We start from the raw sequence: 15,127 nt of genomic DNA on the forward strand, positions 1-15,127 counted from the left end.
TAATCCAGATGTCCCTAGGATAGGTCAGAGGGCTGTAAGACCTGTGGTCGAAAAAGTATTCGCTGGTAAATTTTTTGCTGATTTGAATCTTCACCCACACAGCATAGCTAATCTAAAACAAAATATGAATCTGACAGAGCTAATGACAGTACAACAAAAGGCTATACCAGTAATATTACAAGGAAGAGATGTTTTAATAAGGTATTAATATTATTATCACTTTTATATCAAAAGCTATATTGTGTAGAAAAAAATTCTTAGAATAAGAATATCTGCAAAATATATAAAATTCAGTTAATATCATACCTAATCATGAAAGATATGTATTAATTCCTTGCAATTACAGGTTTCTTATTTAAATAATTAATATTAAGAAATGGAAGTAATTGTTACTTCCATTGACTATATTATAAATATAAAAAATATAAAATTTCCAACCTTCTCTTAAGACAATTCCTTGCACACTATGTCATTCTGTAGGAGGTAATTAAAGCTTAACCAAACATTTAAGTGAGGGCCTCTTTAGATTTATTTGATTCACTTGATGATGATTTGGATGTTCCTCATCATGTTTATGTCTGGTGTTCCACATCAATCAGTTTTGCCTCACACTGCCTGGAATCAATCAGCTGGCTACAGTATTCCTGTTATGATACAGCTTAGGGACCTTCAACTTTAGACCATACTCCCACTCTATATGCTGGTAACACATCTATAAATCTCAGGTAGGTTGGTTTTCACTTCTCATCATGTAAGCCTCTTGTCTATTATACTATAAATATTTGTAAAAAATAATTTGCTCCTCTTATATTAAAAAAAAAGGTATGTCTTTGTTATTAGACCATTTAAGAAAACAGTGATCAGAAGTAATATCAATAACCTCATGAGCTAGGTGCAAGTATTTTATTATTAATCAAGCAATATAATATATAATATAACAATCACAAATGCATCTTATAATAAAAATTACTGTAATAATTAGCAATAATTGTGTGTGGCTACATGTTTCATTCTCAAATAACTGATTACATTTATAGATATGAAAGAAAGAGCAGAGCCTCCTAGCACAAGCATCCCTTATATGCTTAAAAGGAGGCCATTATCTGTTAAAGGAGAATATGTTAAAACCAATTAAGAATTTTATTTTATTATATTTTGAATTCATTGTTTGTGTAAAAATGCTTCATGAACATGATGGTTATGATTATTGTCACAATTAGTAATTGTATCCAACAAAATAATACAATTTTATATATTATTTTGTATAGTAAAAAAAAGATTAACTTTAATAGCCTTACATATAAAATTGGCATAAGGTTATGCCTGAGTTATTCTCAGCATTTTGCTTACAATTGATTTATTTGGACATATTACATGTCCCACACATTTATTTTGCAAGGCTACTTGACATTTGAAAAACTTCTCAGGTATAACTTTATGCCAATTTGTAAGCCGGAAATTGTCTAATACACTAGTCCCTTTTTTTTATTAATAATCTGCTTCACTATCGTTTATGGTTCTTAATATAAAAAAAGTCTGACATTACATTACATATAACTGTTCATCACAATTAAATCATAATCTATAGATCCCAAACAGGTTCAGGAAAGACATTGGCTTATGCTTTACCAATAATTGAAGGATTACAAGCAATACGACCAAAAATAAATAGGCATGACGGAGTGAGTGTTGTAGTTGTTGTGCCAACTCGGGAGCTTGCCGTGCAGACATATGAACTTTTTGTGAAACTTGTAAAGGTTGGTAAAACTTGACACTATATGCACAACAAATTTTTGTGAATTAATTATTTAGGCTGATTGCATCATATTAGCTGTTATGGTTAAGGTTTAAGCCAAAATGTGTAATGTTTACAGTAACACTGACTTTAACATGGACTGCAAAAACGATCATGTTCCTTGGTATGGTTAAAGTTAAAAAGTGAAATATTAAGTCAATATCAAATATTTATTTGAATCTTTTGACAGGTCGATATTTAGCTATTGAACATTAATAATAGCTTTAACTGGCAAACATTTGACTGTTATGGTTAACAGTTAAAGTTATGACATCTTTTTATGGTATTTTTTGCTTATCCGGTACTCTAACATGTTTGTTATTGGTTTATTAGTTGGTTCGACCCAGCCTTAATGTATTATTGATTTCATTAAATTGTTCCTGGAAAAACAAAATTGTAACTTATATTTACCAATGTCCAAAGGTTATTAACAGAATCATATTTCAAATACTCAACTGTATATCCATCTGTCTGTCTATAAGTTAGCTGTATCTAATAAGCCTCAATAGTTTGAATTGTACATATTACTTTACATGACATTTTTAGCCATTTATTTGGATTGTACCTGGCTTGCTTAGTGGAGGTCAAAAAAGAAAAGCAGAGAAGGCAAGATTAAGAAAAGGCTTGAGCATATTAGTTGGTACACCTGGAAGAATTAATGATCACCTTAGGCACACACACTCATTAAATTTTGCTAAAACAGGGTAAGTGAAATTTGTATATTGTATAATATGTCAATTGTTAAGGTCCTTGCTCATTAATCACCATTGTATACATATACATAATATTTATATTGTTCCCATTTCTGATTTAGGTACTTAAAATTAGGTACTGTGCTACATAAAAAATATTCTGAACCTCCAATCAATAAAAAATAGTAAAATCTCAATTCTGTTAATAATTCAAATTGAATTTGTTTTGCATATATTTTATTTTATCAGTTAACACTAAGTCATATGCAATATATTCTACTCCATCCGGGCTTTTAAACCTCACTTACAATTTCTGTGGGATGTGTATTTCAGTTTCAGTGAAGCTCTGCAAATGTTTTTAAGTAAGAATTTAATGTCAGTATTTTAGAAGGGCATCCAATACATAATCTTGATAAAGTGTACACCTTCCTGAAGGGCGACAACGCTCCTGTGTGTTACATGAGAACCTGGATGGTGAATAACATAACATCAGGTGGCATGTAAGCCCATTCGACCTCTTCTTCCATACAAAGTATTTTTATCTTCTTTTTTAAATAACAGTAAGGGACGAGATTAGTAGGACGTTCAGCTGATGGTAATTGATACGCCCTGCCCATTACAATGCAGTGCCTCTCAGGATTCTCGAAAAATCCAAAAATTGTGAGCGACACTACAATTGCTCTCGTTACCTTGAGATATAAGTTCAAATTCAAATTGTTAAGATATAATTTCACTAGCTACGGCGCCTTTCAGACCGAAACATAATAATGCTTACACAAGACCTTATTTGTCGTACCCATAATCTAGCCGGCATCCTGTGCAAAGAAACCTCCCACTGGTAAACACTCTTAGTCACTTCTTACGACACTCTGGGCCTGGGACTTCCCTAGTATTTTTATGCCCCGGGAAGCATGGGTATTATTTATGTATAGTTATGACTACAGTGACAACAATACACTTGATCGTGGAATATACGTATTGAGTCGCCATCTGGAATTTGAACCTAATTTCGGTTTATATTGATGTTAGTAACTGATGAGTCACATATGGAGCAAATGGGCAAATATATATGATATTTTGTATTGTAAGTGCCAATATTATGAATGCTATCTCGATTTATTTTAGATGTTTGATATTAGATGAAGCAGACAGATTACTAGATATGGGTTATGAAAAAGATGTAGCAGCTATTGTGAAAGCTATTGAAGATCACAAAAAAGCCGCCACATATGACCCTATTGCTTTAGTAAAACAAAATATGAATAAAAAGGTTACTGAAGACATTGAAGTGCAGAAAGATGAAGCAGAAACAGAAGAGACAAAAATAAAATATCCACTAACAGAAATATTTCTATCTAAAGAAAGGCAGACTATTTTGCTATCAGCAACTCTAACAAAGGTGATGTTATATTTCAACAAATACTTAGGTTTCACATCTTTTTAATTTGTATTAATGATATTGTTTATCTTTTGTGTGTAGGCAGTTCAAAATTTGGCTGGGATTACAATGAATGACCCTGTTTTTGTAGATACTTCTGAAGGGAAAGCTCTTGTTGCAGATTCGTTAAAAAATATAGTAGAAGAGAATCCCAAAAATCAAAACAAACTCAAAGAGAATAATATTAAAGAACAAGTTATTGCCACCAAACATAATGAAAGCACTCAGAATGAATCTACAACAAGTCAAGAAGAATCTGAACCAAGTCAAGAAGAATCTGATTCTGAAAGTAAACATTTGGGAGGTAATAATTGGAATAAACTAGATTTATATCAACATATTGTATTACTTAATGTTAATAAATGTATATGGATATTCTTTATATTATATTATGTTTTTTGTTTTACTAGCTTTAAAAAAGTTTACTGGAGTAGGCACCGCTAAATTTACTGAAAAGGCTGCAGTTAGTGTAACTAAAAATAACAATAGCAAAGTAGCTACTGCAGATGAAAGTGATAGTGATTCAGACTATGAATATTTTAAAGTCCAAAAAGAAATTGAAAGTAATAAAACTGAACAAAAGCCAGAAGAAGAAGAAGTGCAAGCACCTAAGACAAATATGTTTGAGAGTGCCCTTAAAACAGCAATAGTTGAAGATGAACTTGTCTTGCCAGCAACAGTCAATCAAATTTTTGTTGTGATCCCAATGAAGTTAAGACTAGTTTCACTTTGTTCTCAAATTGTCCAACACTGTATATTAAATAAGAAGGGTGGTAAAATGATTGTCTTCATGGCAACATTGGAAATGGTGGACTATTTTTCTGAATTAATTGAAACAGTTTTAACTGGGAAAGATGTAAAGGGAAAAAAAAGAAAAGATAATAATAAAAAGAAGAATTCAAAGGCTAAAACGAATGACGACGAGGTAACCATCTTAACTATTACCATCTATAACTATATGGTTAAGGTAAAAGTATTGAAACAGAAATTTTGATTTTCATACAGGATGAATCTGATTCAGGTTCTGAATTTGAGATGGATTTTAACACCCCAGGCGAAGGTGGACTGGTCCCAGTAGATCTAGATGTGTTCAGCTTACACGGCTCAATGCCGCATGAGCAACGGATGGAAGTTTTCAAACAGTTTCGATTGGCCAAGAGAGGGTTGCTCATTTGTACGGTAACTATAGTATAGATACTATTTATTAGCTTAAATTAGGCTTGAATTTCAGATCATTATCCCGGTAGCTCTCTCAATCTTGCCTTCTCATATAAACTCAAAGATGTTATTGGGAACGGTAAAACCGTAGGTAGACCTATGCCATACACCGATGTGAGAGAGAACATCTGTAACAGAGATAAAGAAAGATAGAAAAGGAAAGCGGATCTGTTGTTACTGTAATCAATTTTGATTGACATGTGGTGAAAAAAACGACTGTTTACGACATGTCAATTTCAAGAAAGAAACTAGTATTTTCATTATAAACCACTAGCTCACACACACAAAACAAAATTTACTCTCAGGTTTATGGTGATACTATATATATATAGTATCACCATATAATATATATATATATATATGCATGCAACAACAACATAGTGTGTCTTTTAAAGTGTTAATTTTTTGACCTAAGTGAATAAACTATTGTTTCATTGTATTGTATTTGAATTAAACCTTGAAGTATTTTTCTTGAATAAAATGAACGGTATTTGAGAGAGTTAGTTTCTTCAGGATGTAGCGGCGAGGGGATTGGATGTGCCTCGCGTGGATTTGGTGTTGCAGTTCTGTGCACCTGCTTCTGCAACTGATTATGTACACAGGTTCGTAATACTGTTATATTCTTGTGGCTTTGCGTATGTGGTTTTTTAGGAAGCTAATACAATAATATAAGCGCAGTATGCCTATTGGTCGCGAGACAGCAGTGCAGTTGTACACTTTGTTCTGGTGTTAAGGATGTAGTTGCCGATTATCTTATATATAAAATTCTAGTGTCCCGTTGCTTGTTACCAAAATCCTCCGAAACGGTTGAACCCATTTGTATGAAATTTAGTGTGCATATCGGGTATGTCTGCGAATCGTTCAACATCTATTTTTCATACCCATAAATGTTAAGGGTTTTAATTTTTTTTATTTTTATTTTATTATGATTCCACATTAAAAAAATACACACAACTTCAAATTTAAACCCATCTAGGATCAATACCTATTTTTCTATTGCGATTTTTATATTATTCTGTTCCTTCCACAGATCCTCAATAGGGTCATGCAAGTGCAACACAAGATGGCATACGAATATAATAATTATTGTGTATGATAAATTTTATGTACGATATATTTGGTAGGTTTGAGAATCGGTCGTCATCCATTTTTTTTATACCCTATAAATTTTAATTATTGATTTTGTTTTATTACTTTATATGGCTATACTATATATATCTATATATCTATAATCATTGATATAGTGCCTGCATAATACTTTTATATTTCTTCGATAATTTATACGTCTAGACAGAGCCTCTTGCTTCCTGGACAACCGATGAAAACAGGGCAGGTTTATTACTTTAGTGTGCGTGTTAAGCTAAGCTAACTAAATTCTTGAATGTCATTCGATTTTTTCCATTGAAATATTGGCTCACGCATCTCTTAATAATAATTTCTTATGAATAATCTTGTTTGTAAATTTGTAAAGTATTCTATTATATTGTATTGTTAATATTATGTGATTAATGTAATTTTATATATTCTCCTTCTATGTGTGGCGTATTATAATTAGTGAAAAAGTGTTGGTATTTTTCTGAATAAGCTATTGTACCCAAGTTACATTCATATTCTCATACGCTAAATATTGTTGAAATCATTCAAATGTTCTATTTTTCTTGAATATGAAAGGTAAAGTGAGATAAAAATGAACAATTTATCATCTTTAACGTAGGGTTGGACGTACCGGGCGAGGCGCCCAAGTTGGAGCGGCCATATTGTTTCTGTTGCCCAGCGAAGGAGAGTTCGTGAGGCACTTGGAACAAAAGAGGATAAGGTTGGTTCCATTTTAAACCACTTTAATATTAGCCCTTAGCTGAATTTAGCAATTTTATATATTTATTTATCTTTAATAAATAGGTATTTATTTCTCACAATTGATTTTTTTAGAATTATTTTGATGTCATTTCTAATATACTAGATAATACTACCGCTTCGGAAACAAATGGCGCTCAGAGAGAACAACCAGCGACAGAAATTCTCCCAGCATTATTTTTTTGCGCTCTTTTTAATGAAATATATAATATTGTACCGTCATTGTTATCGCTATAAAATAATCATAATCTAGTCCCAGGCTGTCGGATCACTTAGATATTCTTCAGCTGTGGAGTAGGATTTACGATAGAGCCATTTTTTAATTGAACATTTAAATTCGTGGCTGGGACTTTATTATAAAAGTGTATATATACATTTACCCTTAAATCTATTATGTATCTTATGTAATGTATAATAAATATTAGTTTTATTAAATAAAATAAATAAAAACATTCTATGAGTCGTGTACCTACATGTTCTTACAATTTTTTTATATATATGAGGGGACAAATGCGCACGAGATTCACGTGATGGTAAGTGGTGAGGCGACGGCCCATGGACATCCTCAACAACAGGTGTCAAGAGATGCGTTGCCGCCCTCTACGCTCAAGATCACGCCAACGACCTTCAGCGTTTGGGCGGAACTAACTATCTCGATTCACGCGCGCACACCAATCCCGAACAAGTAAACTTCATGTGAAAGTCAGTTTAAAATTCCGTGAAGACAGGACTGACCAGACACAACAAGCAGCGCTCGTTCAAGTGTGCCATTGTCAACTCAACTTAAAAACTTAGAGAAAAGAAACCTCGCTTAAGCCAAGGTCTGTGGTAGGTTACGTCAGTCAGACGAGTCCACGGTGTTGGAAGCTTTGCGTACCGTGGCCCCTGGAGCACCAACCATGCAGCGAGCAGCTATCGCGGTTCAGGCCTGGCTTGAACACATCGCACACAGCTCCAAGGAGTGGCTTGCACGAGCCAGCAGAGGTAGGTACCTCACCTCTACAAACCGTTCAACGTTCACTGACTTTAAGGCTGCGTTTAGTGCTCGACTTACCTTTAGCGATGACATCGGTCGAGTATAGCTATAGCTGTAACTATGAAAACATATATGAACGCGTACAGTCCAGCGCTGATGAATTGCTACGCGCGTACAGCTACGTCGCGCTGACGCGCTATGACGATAAATTAGAGCGAACGACCGTACGCGCGTGTGTAAGATCGTTATCAAAAATCGTAAAGAAAAGTTCGTGTTTTGGCATGTTCGAATATATTGTATAAATTTCTCCTTCAATTTGATGCTCGTTGATGGATTTAAAATCAATATTTAAGTTAAAAAAAATCATGTGATCTATTAAGAAATAAGTATGTATCGGATTAAAATTTTAATATTGCCATAGCTTTATTGCATAGCATAAAACTTTTTGTTTTGCGAGATAGGGACGAATATATAGATATAACAGATAAAGACAAACGACCTTACAAATAAACTTGGTATAAAGTTATACATGAGAATAAACCAATAATATACAAAATTTTTATGAATGTTCAAGAATGTGCAAATATGTCTATTTGTAAAATAGACATTATGCTAAATGATTGGTTTATTCGGACGTAAAACGTTTCCCGCGTTTATTTGTATAGCTGTCTGACATTAGGAAATCATCAGAATTATCATTGTATTGACAGTATTGTCAGCGATATACCTAGTCAACATTTTTCATATTCTTGTTTACTCTCAAGTAGAACTTTTTACCAAGTTTATTTGTAAGGCCGAAAAAGTTTACAGTTAACACAGTGTAATAAAGTTTATATGCCTGTAACTTTTTTTCTTGGGTTAATTTTCATTTTATTTTCAGTGTAGGTACATAGGTAATTGTCTTACCGTATTATAAATTAATAATAAAAGAAAATTGGTAAAATACAAAATTTCGCAAAACGTAAAAAACTTGTTTCCATATCATCATTTCAGCTGGAAGACATCCACTGCGGGACAAAGGCTTTTCCCAAAGACATCTTTAGAACTTGTATTTTTATTGAAATGTGTGAAATTTGGGGTGTGGGTTTTGAATGGGCTTGGAATGGAATTTGAATGGATTTTGGGGTATTCGTGCAAGTGATATAATCGCGGGTTAATTGATGCCAAAGCTCATCTAAAGCCCACACCACGGGTAATTGTCATGACTATTTCAGCATACACATCTTGGGTTCGTTTCTACTCGGGTTACCCTCGGGACGTCCGCCAATGGCTGGATGCAAGGCAGCTGCACTTGGGGCACGCCGCTAAGGCTTTCGCGTTGAGGGAAACACCAGCGGCTCTAGCCAAACGGGCTAGGTCTGACCCCAAGCTAAAGAAAGAGAAACCCAGTAACAGGTTGAGCGTGAAAGAAGATGAAGAGAAGAGAAGGCCTGGGTAAGTTCGATTGTTTTAATGGACTATGATGGGTGAAGCTTAAAAATTAATTATAACTATGGCGGACAATGTTTAAAAATATTGTAAATGTCTGAGATTGAGTATTTAAACATTTTTAAATGATTATCTCTGTTGGATTCGCACTGCATTGTAATGGGCAAGGCGTATCAATTACCATCATTCAAATAAAACACTTTTTAAACTACCATCAGCTTTAGCTGCAGGTACGTACGACACGAGCACAACGTTCACGTTCTGCTCGTCTCGTCCCTTATTGTCATAAAAAAGATAAGCTATATATTATAAATTGTTTTTTCAGATTCGCGAATATGAAGTCTAAAATATTTGGAAACAGACTGGTTAATAAGCAAAGTTCCATGCATACTGCCAGCGAGTATGACAGCGGGCTGCCGCCCCTGAATACTTTTAATAATAAGAAGGCATAACAGACATCGATACAGAAAAAATTGTAAATAAAACGATTATGTAAATTAGACTTTTTGTTCTTATTTTTATACGTACGGATTTTGTACACAACCTGAGTTTTAATATTTGTTCGCTCATTATTTGGCTTTAGGATTCGATATGTAGTATCGTCCAGGAAAGTCGTGCAAGGCTGTCCATTAAAAATTTCTTTCGATAACAGCGCTGCCGAGGAACGCTACCCCTCTAGCTGGTGAGGATTTTTTATGGAAGAGGAAGATACCAGTTCGAGGCTCCTTTGCACTGGATGCCGGCTAGATTATGGGTACCACAACGACTCCTATTTCTGCCGTGAAGCAGTAATGTGTAAGCATTACTGTGTTCCGGTCTGAAAAGTAAGGCCGTAGCTAGTCAAATTACTGGGCAAATGAGACTTAACATCTTATGTCTCAAGGTGACGAGCGCAGGTGCCGCTCAGAATTTTTGGAGTTTTTCAAGAATCCTGAGCGGCACTGCACTGTAATGGGCAGGGTGTATAAATTACCATCAGTTGAAGGTCCTGCTCGTCTCGTCCCTTATTTTCATAAAAAAAAATACAAGCGTACGGTTGATGTTAAGTGATCACCGCCGCCCACATCTTCTACAACACCAGAAGAATCACAAGAGCGCTGCCGGCCTCTTAGAAAAGTGTACGCGCTTTACCGGGAGCTATCCATATCATGTCGTCAAGAAACATCGCGAAAAGAAGTTCATACTACAATTTGGTGGTACGTGGTGGAAAGGTCCAGTTGATTAGGATGATATTGAAGTATACATATATGGTAGTCGGAGAACTTCGTGCGCGACCGTCCCACGTGGTGACAGACGGTGGCGGGGACGGGGTACTAAAGATGTCAGCAAGTAGCGGGGGGTGTTGCGGGGAAGAGCAACGCGTGAGACTACCGTCGTGCAAGAAGGCCGAATATTATATAAGTCTATACCGCCACTTATATTTTACTGCCATACTTACACAACAAACGAAAAATCATTTACCTATTGACTTAGGACAAAAAATGACAATGATATGTGTTGAAAGTTGAGTTTCAATTTTTTTTTTATTGAATAGGAGAACAAACGAGCGTACCGGTCACCTGTTGTGAAGTGCAACACCAGAGGAATCACAGGAGCGTTGCCGGCTTTTAAGGAAGGTGTACGCGCTTTTTTCGAAGATACCCATGTCGTATCGTCCCGGAAACACCGCACAAGGAAGTTCATTCCACAGCTTTGTAGTACGTGGAAGAAAGCTTGAAAACCGCACTGTGGAGGACCGCCACACATCCAGATGGTGAGGATGATATCCTAACTTGTGGCGTGTCGTGCAAGGTGGAATTCGGCGGCAGGAATCAGGTTAAACAGCTCTTCGGAACACTCCCCGTGATAAATGCGGTAGAAGATACACAACGAAGCGACTTCTCTACGCAACGTCAAATGATCCAGCCGTTCACAGAGCACTGGGTCCCCCACAATTCGAGCTGCAAATTCAATGAGAAGATGTGGCAAGAGTGTCTTGCACTACAATATTGTATGGAAACTGAGACTTCAAAAATATTACTTCTCTTATTACATTTGACTACAGCGACTATATTTAAATAAAATACTATTAAAAAACGATCAAATTGCGTATTGACTCCCCCTGAAAACGTACTCTGCAAAGCAATTAATGACGTATAAATAAAATAATTTGGCAATCAAATATTTGTATACCAATTTATTGGCCAATTGTGCTGTGCATCTACCAATTGTTAAGAACTATGTTACCACAAGGTTCGACGTTCAAAGGTCACGAATCGTCGGGTTAAATTAATTATTAATACAATATTTGTGCTGCGGAAGAGGGCTTTATTCGCGCTATTTATAACCTAGGCCCTAAGGAATCATTGAGAACAAAATTAAAAGAAATAAATTAAATAAATAACATCTTGACTGTTGCTTCTCAATATATTCTTGATAATCTAATGTATGTTCATAGGCACATAAGTGAATTTGCCAGAAACTGTCATAACCATAATGTTAACACCAGGAACAGACATAAGCTTATAATGCCTGCTACTCGACTAAGTCGAGTTAACAAGTCTTTTGTAGGGCGATGTATATGCTTTTACAACAAGATCCCGGAAAATGTTCAAAACAAAAGTATTACGTTATTCAAAAGAATTGTTAAAAAACGTTTGTGTGGTAAAGGTTACTATAACATAAATGACTTTCTTAATGATACCACAGATTGGGAATGGAGCAACCGCCCTCCGGCTATTAAATAATAAGTTTAATTGTACAATGTTACTTTGTAAATGTTACTTTAATTGTAAAACATATTTTTGATGAAAAAAAAAACCCGCTGAGTTTGTTGCGCCCATTCTTCTCAGGCCTGAGGCATTCAATTTGGAATGGGTGGTAGTTTTTTGACTTTCGATAAGTGATTTCACATCCTATTTTGAATAAAAATATTTGAATTTGAAATAAAATAATAATAAAAATGTAACGCTTACGCTAAAACCTAATGTAAAATACAGTTACAAAAGCACGCGTCTTAATCCTTTTAAAAGTATTTTATTTAAATATGTTACACTCGCGTCAATCATCAAAGAAATATTAGGGCTAAATTTGGTCACAGATTTCTCTTTTGACTTGATATAGATAATATCAAATATCAATGTTCAAAAGAGTTCAATAGGTTTAAATGGAACGTATTGCCCACGCCTATACTACGACATCTGTCAGGGGTGTTTTATAATCGATATGCGTTATAGATAGAGCTGCAACACTTGTAATTGGACACGCACTTAATAAACCTAAAACTACTTCTTCAGTACTGTTGTGAAATTATTTATTATTTTGTTTTATGAACGCGAGTGTTACATATTTAAATAAATCACTTTTCAAAGGATTAAACTTACTGTCAGTGTTTTTCTTTTGCCTTTTGCCAAATACCACCTGCAAAGCAACACTTAATGGCGCTAAACTTCATAATGACAACTATGACAAATACTATCTCGTCTACTGTCAACTGCAGTTCCCCTGAAAACGTGATCTGAAAAGGTCACGAATCTTCGTGTTAGCTAAAACAATAATAAAAATGTAACTTTTGCGCAAAAACTATTGTAAATCACAGTTAGGTACAGTTACACGTGTTTTAATCCTTTAAACTGTTTTATTACATGGCGTTCTTTCAGAGGCTTTAATCATGGTTCGTAAATAAAATATTTTGCATTGGCATCTTACTTTTACGCGGTCTTGAATTCCTTTTACGATTTCGATCATTAATTTTGCAGTATAGTTTTAGTTTATAAGGCAATTTAAAAAGTTACTAAACGTTTACATAAAAAAGAACTTCATACGTATAATAAAATCTAATAGATTTTATTATAATCTAATTCTAGTTACGATTATTGTAATTTTTGGAATCGGTGTCCTTCCGCCGCGACCCGCTCTCGCCTCTCACCTCCTCACGACTCAAGCACATCTCACCTATAACTATATATGCAGTTACAACTTACAAGCCTATCTTGGATGACACCGACTCCAAAAATTACAATAATCGTAACTAGAATTAGATTGTATAAAAACACGCAATTATTTTTATACTTTTTAGTGCATATTATATCTATTGTTTTGGAATAGTGTTTTTAAGGTTGGCTGTTTTTATTTATTGAGTTATTCGTAAATTTATCATCTAATTTGCTATACGTATGTATAGCAAATTCAAGACTTATGATTTTTTCTCATGGATGCCATTGTTAGATGGACCAAATTACAATGGGACCATATGGAATGCACCAGGTTTGAAATAAAAAAAGAATTATCAATATCGGTTCACCGAGTCGATAGTTTTGAGGTAACAAACATAAAATAAAATACCGACGAATTGAGAACCTCCTCCTTTTTTGAGGTCGGTTAAAAATGAATGAGTCTGTACGTCTTAGCATTAAATTCTCATAATTCTTTTTAATGGGTGTTTATTATATTTAATTATATACCAGTTTTGATTTAATTATATTCGCGTATGAACCCGTTGCCTAGTTTCGTTGTTAAAAAATAGTCCTGCTGCAAAAACCGCGCCATTTTCTAAAAGTATGTTGAAATCTGAGGTTAAAATAAACATTTTTATTCTTTGATGATTTTACTATTTCCTACATCTGTATTAAAAAACGTGTGATACAAGGATGTGTAGGTTATTGGTTAATTATTAGTATATTCGTATCATCAAAAACCCTCGCCTTCGGCTAAAGCCTGTATGCCATAAAAAGAACAAGTCTTTCAACTCAGTTCTTCTACTGTAATAAGTTGTAAGATCCATGTAATACCAAGTCGGTCAATTTATTCAGTCCCTACTTAAGGGTCCTTCTGTATTGTTATTACGTAATTAGCCCACCTAACAACATCTTATAGTGACCATATCAACATTAAAAATATTATCTGTTTTAAATAAATAGATTAACTTAGCCAACGCATTAAAAACACATTGTATCTTACAAGTTATACTTAGTCTGTAGTAGCCATAAATACTTTTACAATTAAAAATAAACAAAAAATTACATTTGAATTTGGAATTTGTCATTTTATGTCATTGTTTATTGAGTTTTCTCATTTTGGCGCCAATACATTGCACATCATTTTGCGATATTAAAATGATTGCATTACACAAGGTATATATATATATATATATATATATATATATATATATATATATATATATCCTGTTGTGTATCATTCTTAATAATTTATATCTAACTAGAGCCTCTTGCTGTTAGACAACCGATGGAAACAGGCCAGGCTTATTACTTTAGTGTGCGTGATAAGCTGCGTTTTACACTCGCAATTCGTATCTCACTTTGTGTTACTGTGCGTGCATTACTCAAAATAGAGGTTAACAGTCAACATACATTTTTTTCGACGTTTCCACAACTGTCACAGTATATCGAGATTCTAAACGTATAAATAATCTAAGATCACAATATTCACATGATTGATTATCTTTTTGTTCTGGTGTCAATAAACTGGGTTTTTCCTGTTGTGTATTATTTTATTATGCTTCCAGAATTCGTAGGATGAAATCTATAGAAAGTACTCAGACTTAACTCATGTAAAACTTAGATGTGTAAGCTAAGCATAATCTTTAATTTCCTTTTTATTTCATCATTTGGCACCTAGAATTATGCTGAGCTCAAACTAAGACAGCCCAATGCAAAAGTCAAATTCGCGTTTTATCATACTTAACTAAGTTTTACGTAAGTAAAGTCTAAGTATGCTCTATAGATCTC

At 34.2% G+C, this 15,127-nt stretch overlaps 1 protein-coding gene across 1 annotated transcript; it reads left to right on the forward strand.

Moving 5' to 3' along the window:
* The first annotated feature begins 466 nt into the window (after window positions 1-466).
* Window positions 467-9,903, forward strand: LOC126965596 (probable ATP-dependent RNA helicase CG8611). Its single transcript, XM_050809231.1, has 10 exons — window positions 467-483; window positions 3,849-3,886; window positions 4,047-4,229; window positions 4,336-4,850; window positions 4,931-5,104; window positions 5,657-5,745; window positions 6,858-6,959; window positions 7,830-7,981; window positions 9,188-9,407; window positions 9,727-9,903. The coding sequence occupies exons 1-10, from the start codon at window positions 467-469 to the stop codon at window positions 9,851-9,853; spliced, it is 1,617 nt and encodes a 538-aa protein (XP_050665188.1). The 3' UTR covers window positions 9,854-9,903.
* The last annotated feature ends 5,224 nt before the right edge of the window (window positions 9,904-15,127 follow it).

The sequence above is a fragment of the Leptidea sinapis genome, chromosome 8 (assembly GCF_905404315.1).
Source record: "Leptidea sinapis chromosome 8, ilLepSina1.1, whole genome shotgun sequence".
Taxonomy (NCBI): Eukaryota; Metazoa; Arthropoda; class Insecta; order Lepidoptera; family Pieridae; genus Leptidea; species Leptidea sinapis.

Excerpts from the sequence above, each read along its gene's own strand:
- LOC126965596 (XM_050809231.1), top strand. Across the intron at positions 6,960-7,829 it reads TTGGAACAAAAGAGGATAAG|GTTACGTCAGTCAGACGAGT; the intron begins GTTGGTTCCATT and ends GGTCTGTGGTAG. Across the intron at positions 7,982-9,187 it reads GCTTGCACGAGCCAGCAGAG|CATACACATCTTGGGTTCGT; the intron begins GTAGGTACCTCA and ends TGACTATTTCAG.